The sequence below is a fragment of the Siphateles boraxobius genome, unplaced genomic scaffold (assembly GCF_051911475.1).
Source record: "Siphateles boraxobius isolate OS27281-9 unplaced genomic scaffold, OSU_SipBor_1 46, whole genome shotgun sequence".
Taxonomy (NCBI): Eukaryota; Metazoa; Chordata; class Actinopteri; order Cypriniformes; family Leuciscidae; genus Siphateles; species Siphateles boraxobius.
The window spans coordinates 19,512,248-19,518,990 of record NW_027509097.1 but is presented as its reverse complement, the minus strand read 5'-3'; the positions used below and the strand labels follow the sequence as shown (position 1 = coordinate 19,518,990).

Here is a 6,743-nt window from a genome sequence, read left to right as displayed (position 1 = left end):
GTAAAACATTGCCAGCTCAACGTGCAAGACTAGCGAGTGTGAGTTGCTTGAACATACACAGCAAAGATTCTATGCACGTAGCGCTCTAGATTTGATATACACAGACACCATATTAGGAAAAAGGGGCGGGCTGATGCTGACCGATTTATTACACATCCAGAAGAATACATTTGAGTCGTTATTGGCTCTGGTAATTATGGAGCATAATAGGAATAAAGTTATGACAAAAAAATTATCATGGAGGAAAAATCTGAGGGGGCACGTGCCCCCTCACTTTGAATGGGCATGACGCCACTGCTCTATTGGGTTGACATCTGGTGACTGTGGGGGCTATTTTAGTACAGTGAACTCATTGTCATGTTCAAGAAACCATTTTGAAATGATTTGAGCTTTGTGACATGGTGCATTATCCTGCTGGAAGTAGCCATCAGAGGATGGGTACATGGTGGCCAATAAGGGATGGACATGGTGAGAAACAATGCTCAGGTAGGCCGTGGCATTTAAACGATGCCCAATTGGCACTAAGGGGCCTAAAGTGTGCTAAGAAAACATCCCCCACACCATTGCACCACGACCACCAGCCTGCACAGTGGTAACAAGGCATGATGGATCCATGTTCTCATTCTGTTTACGCCAAATTCTGACTCTACCATCTGAATGTCTCAACAGAAATCGAGACTCATCAGACCAGGCAACATTTTTCCAGTCTTCAACTGTCCAATTTTGGTGAGCTCTTGCAAATTGTAGCCTCTTTTTCCTATTTGTAGTGGAGATGAGTGGTACCCGGTGGGGTCTTCTGCTGTTGTAGCCCATCCGCCTCAAGGTTGTGCGTGTTGTGGCTTCACAAATGCTTTGCTGCATACCTGGGTTGTAACGAGTGGTTATTTCAGTCAAAGTTGCTCTTCTATCAGCTTGAGTCAGTCGGCCCATTCTCCTCTGACCTCTAGCATCAACAAGGCATTTTCACCCACAGGACTGCCGCATACTGGATGTTTTTCCCTTTTCACACCATTCTTTGTAAACCCTTGAAATGGTTGTGCTTGAAAATCCCAGTAACTGTGAAATACTCATACCGGCCCGTCTGGCACCAACAATCATGCCATGCTCAAAATTGCTTAAATAACCTATCTTTCCCATTCTGACATTCAGTTTGGAGTTCAGGAGATTGTCTTAACCAGGACCACACCCCTAAATGCATTGAAGCAACTGCCATGTGATTGGTTGATTAGATAATTGCATTAATGAGAAATTGAACAGGTGTTCCTAATAATCCTTTGGGTGAGTGTATATATATATATATATATATATGCAAGATATATAGATATATTGCTGACAGAAATGACAAAAAGCCTTAAACATTTAAAGTCTGTACATACTGTATCAATAAACATTGCTCTAAATAAATTCTTGATAAATAAATTATAAATAAATACATGTGATAGTTTGCGTTCATACTATAAAGGTGCTTTATTTAAAAGTAGCTGAAGCTTTTTTTTTATTCAAATTGAATTCAGAATATCTACAATACTCATATTATTGAGGGCAAAGCAATGAGTTTGATTGTTGACCAAATGGATGCAGCTTTTCCATAAGCATGGAGAAGAGGAATCACAGTATACTGTAGACCTTTTTTAAATAAATATTATTCAATAATTAATGATTTCGAGAATGATCTCTATCTCTACCTCAAAGCCGAAGGTTGGTCATTGGGCAACGTCAGGCCGTTTTTAAGCTTCGGCCGACTTCGTTTTTTCTGTGTGTTCTGCACCGTTGGCTGTAGTTAAGACGTCACCTGTTTTTTTTTGGGGGTCGATTCAACATGTAGAATCGGCGTCAGGCTGTCAGTGAGAGAGAGAGAACTCTGATTGGTTGTTTCGTTTGGGGACGCATCAGTGCTAGTTCTTTGGCGTCGGTTTGGTGTGTCCCTACCTTAAGACTCACTGTTCATCTCTGTGTGAAAAATAAAGACCCATTCAGTGGTCTGCATTCATTCTGTGTAATTTAGGGGGAGGTTGTCCTCTGGTCGGCCACTGGAGGCAGGCAACAGGTTGAGGCTCGGGCCTGGGACCGGAGCAGTGATTGGAAAAAGTCTGTGATGCTCCAGGTCAACTATCGACCGGGTGTGGGCCTCTGAACCCATCTTAAGAGGTTTGAGCTGGAGGTGATTTTCTGCCTCCCCCTGACCCACCAGGGATCCAAGCTGCTGCACCCTGAGGGGCAGGTCACCCGTGCTGCAGGCCTTTTCTGTCGGCAGTGCACTTCCAGTTTTGAGCACCTCTTTTCCATTCTTGGAAGTCAAACATTGGAGCTTGCTTGGTAATTTGGACCCAGGTTCTTTAGTGAGAGGAGCCCCGTCAAAGGAGAAGATGCGCTCTCTGCGACTACGACGCTCTCTGCGACTATCGAGCAACGTAGGGGAGAGAACAGGACCGGGGGAGGGCAAGGAGGATTTCTCCTCCTGCTCCTTCACACTATATGGAGGAGTGGTAACCTCAAATGTGTTATGGAACTGAGAGTAGTCCACCCTGAAGAATCCCTCCTCCAGCGACATGACGGGTAGGAAGCGGTGACCCCACAGCACCTCATCCTCTGTGTAAGATGTTCGTGCCTGGCACGTCATGCCTGAAAGGGAAGCCAAAGATTCTTATTACAATTGAGAGACAGAAACTGAATAGATGAATATACAACAAGCCATTGGTCATGAACCCCGAAAGGCTTGATTCAGGTTTGTTTGTTTTTGCATAAAATGGACCTCATTCAAATAAAGAAAGAAAAAAGAAGTAAATAGAGGTATGATGCCTGGAGGCAATGGAAAGAAATGAAAGACTTTGCTAATGACAGAATGCTAAAAATGAATGGCTTGACATTATGGTATTTTAAATGTACAATTTAGACTTTTACCCTTTACCCCAATTTTAATCTGCATGTAAACTCTTTTACTGCTATTCTGACATGGGGTTTTTATGTGTGCATGTGCTGTGCTCATGTCTGTGTTGTTTTTTAGGTCAAAATCGGAGAAAACCTGAATTTGAAAAACGTACTCGGTTACTAGCGTAACCTCGGTTCTCTCTAGAGAGGGAACGAGTACTGCGCAATATCTTAAGCTATGGGGAAAACCTCTTTTCCACGAGATATTGAAGCCAAAAATTATCCTTAATTTTGAATTAATGTAAAACGCTGTGCGGCAGCATGCAGACATAGGCAAGACGGCTCGCGCGCCTATTGACTGCCCTGCGGCAACAACAGCAGCCTATCGAGAGAGGCCCTGCGTGATGTGACACCCAATGGGGGCGCTTCGCGCCCATTTCGTCACGTCCCGCCAGAATAGGCGTGGCCTTGGCCTATAAATACGCTCGACAGGCTGATACAAACTGGTTTTCATCACTGAAGCGAACCAGCGCTGTTGTATGCACGGCAAGATACACAGTACTCGTTCCCTCTCTAGAGAGAACCGAGGTTACGTTAGTAACCGAGTACGTTCTCTTACGAGAGTATCTCTCGTACTGTGTAATATCTTACTGTGGCGAGGGGGGCGTGGTCTCGCGAAGTCTGTAGCGGGAGACGAGTCAGCGAGCTGTGCGGTGAGTAAGTAGGTCAAGTGCAGATGATGAACACCTGTGTCTGATTGCAGTGATTTGCGTGGAGACCGCATATAAGCTGCCAGGAATGAGAGAGCGGCGAGAGAGAAGGGCTTGGGATTCGCACGCGACCCGCAGCAGATACCAGCAGAGTTTATGCACGAAGTGGAAAGAGTTTTGACTGAATGGACTGAGTTAATTATGAAACGGGAAGAGTGGTCGTTTGAATGAACCTTGAGAGCTGGAGACATACAGCGTGAGCTGGTACAGCGGGCAGAGTGTTTCTTATATATGTGCTGTAGTGTTATACAACGGTGAAGGCGCACGAGTGCACCTTTTTTTTTCTTTTTTTTTTTTGAATAAAGTGCAAATCCCAATTCCGCCGACCCTGTCTTCTTCTTCCTTCACCCACACACACTAAGCTTGACTACACTGGTGCCAAAACCCGGGAAGAAGAAGACGCTCGCGGGTCTTCACAGGGAACAACACCACGCCCTGCTGGCCGTAAAGGAGGAGCAAGATCAGTGGTTCCAGCTGCTTCTTCAAGGCCAGCAAGAAGACCGCGAGCTGTTCCGCGAGCTGGCTCGACCGGGAGATTCGGGCCGTCCCCGATCCAGCTACGGCCTCGGCCCCGCCCCTGCCTCTCAATAAAATGGGGCCCCAGGATGATCCGGAGGCATTCCTTTTTGAGAGGTCGGCCGAGGCCCAGGGATGGCCCTGAGCGGACTGGCCCATGCAGCTCATCCCTCTACTGTCAGGAGAGTCGCAGTTAGCCGCCCACCAACTGCCAGTCCAGAATCTCCTGGTCTATGAAGACCTGAGGCGCGCCATTCTTCAGCGGGTCGGCCGGACCCCGGAACAACATCGCCAGCGGTTCAGGTCCCTGAGCCTGGACGAGTCCGGCCAGCCCTTCGTCATGGCGCAGCAGCTCCGGGACTCCTGCTGCAGATGGCTGATGGCCGACGGAGGCGACATAGAGGATGTTATCAGCAAGGTGGTATTGGAACAGTTCATCGCCAATCTGCCCAAGAAGACCGCGCAGTGGGTCCAGTGCCACCGCCCAAAGTCGCTGGACCAGGCCATCCACCTGGCGGAGGATCACATGGTGGCGTGCCCAGGGGTCGGCGAACCCCTCCCATCTGTCTCTCTCTCTCTCTCTCTCTCTCTCTCTCGTCCCCTTCTCTCCCCAAACCTGTCCCCCTTCCCAGGTCTCGTGGGGGGCTGATGCCCCGGCCGGCGCCAAGGTGGAGAACGGGGTCTCCGGCGGAGCCTGTCCCGGCATCCAGTGCCCCACCCAGGGGGCCGGCATCGGTCGCCCACTCCGCCCCGGTTCCTGCAACCTTGCGCTCTCCACGCCAATCCCTTGACCCGCTTCCCGCCACTGGGGCGGCGGAGAGGCCTGGGCCGGCCTGTTGGCGCTGCGGGGACCCAGGACGCTTTATAGACAGGTGTCAGGTGATGGAGGTGGGGACACTGATCCGGATCCCCGACGCGCCACAGGCTGCCCCCGATCAAGCTGGCCTGTACCAGATACCAGTGAGTATCAAGGGGAGTACTTATCAGGCTTTGGTGGATTCAGGCTGCAACCGAACCTCCATTCATCAAAGCCTGATTCAACCTGGGGCATTGGATAACAGCCGCATGGTTAAGGTGCGGTGTGTGCACGGTGTGGTGGTGAGTTATCCTATAATGCCTGTGGTAATTCAATTTAGGGGACAAAAGCATAGCGTAGAGGTAGCAGTTAACCCGCACCTCCGGCATCCGCTAATTCTGGGGACGAATTGGCCTGCTTTTGGGAAATTATTGGGGTCTTTATGTGCGGATGCCTCTTGGAAAAAGAAAAACAAGGGAAAGACAGCGGTTGTTCAGGTGGGAGATGCTGAGCCGGACCTCTGGCTTCTGCTGCAGGGGAACGGAGTGCTCTGGAGAGAACTATCCTCACCGAGCGATTCCCCTGGAGCAGTCCCAGGACGAGACGTTAAAACGTGCATTTGATCAGGTCCGGTCTATCGACGGCCAGGTACTCCACCCAGACCAACCGCTCTCTTATCCCTACTTTGCTATTTTGAAAGATAAATTGTATCGGCTGACCCAAGACACCCAGTCAAAAGAAGATACAACACAGTTGTTAGTTCCTAAAAGCCGCCGGGAAATGCTTTTTCAGGAGGCTCACTGTAATCTAATGGCCGGGCATTTAGGTCAAACAGCGACACTAAACCGGCTCATGGCCCTATTCTTTTGGCTGGGCATTCAAGAGAACATGCGCAGGTGGTGCGCGTCTTGTCGTGAATGTCAGTTGGTGAACCCACCGGCCAATCCAAAAGCACCATTGTGCCCCCTTCCATTAATGCAGGTCCCCTTCGAACGAATTGGTATGGACCTCATCGGGCCATTAGAACGGTCAGCACATGGGCACCGCTTTGTGATAGTCCTGGTGGATTACGCAACGTGGTACCCTGAAGCAGTCCCGCTCCGTAACATTTCTGCCAAAAGTGTTGCAAGCGCGCCCTTCTCGTTAATCTCCCAGGTGGGAATCCCTAAAGAGATTCTCACCGATCAGGGCACGGCGTTTATGTCACAAACTATTCGCGAACTTTATGAATTATTGGGCGTTAAATCGATTCGCACTAGCGTCTACCACCCACATACAGACGGGTTAGTGGAACGGTTTAATCGCACTTTGAAGTCCATGATTCGGAAGTTCGTTCACGAAGACGCCAAAAATTGGGATAAGTGGCTAGAACCCCTCTTGTTCGCTGTACACGAGGTCCCCCAAGCCTCCACGGGGTTTTCCCCCTTCGAGCTTCTCTATGGGCGTCAGCCCCACGGGGTGTTAGACGTTCTTAGAGAGACTTGGGAGGACGGACCGTCCGCTAGTAAGAACGAAATTCAGTATGTCTTGGATCTGAGAATAAAACTCCACACTTTGGGGCGGCTATCAGTGGAGAATTTATTACAGGCCCAGGACAGACAGAGCCAGCTGTACAACAGGAGGACTAGACTTCGTCAATTTGCACCGGGAGATAAAATGCTTGTATTACTCCCTACTTCCAGCTCTAAATTACTCGCAAAGTGGCAAGGACCTTTTGAGGTCACACAGCGGGTTAGCGATCTCAATTATGAAGTAGTTCGAACAGATAGGGGCGGAGCACATCAGATTTATCA

At 49.3% G+C, this 6,743-nt stretch overlaps 1 protein-coding gene across 1 annotated transcript in view; it reads right to left on the bottom strand.

Moving 5' to 3' along the window:
• Positions 1–1,448: 1,448 nt before the first annotated feature.
• kcnj19b (potassium inwardly rectifying channel subfamily J member 19b) overlaps positions 1,449–6,743 on the bottom strand; it is a 45,604-nt gene continuing 40,309 nt past the window's right edge. Inside the window, exon 3 of the mRNA XM_077201226.1 lies at positions 1,449–2,622. Coding sequence (XP_077057341.1) covers positions 1,988–2,622 — 635 coding nt within the window. The 3' untranslated portion in view covers positions 1,449–1,987. The remainder of the gene's footprint in view (positions 2,623–6,743) is intronic.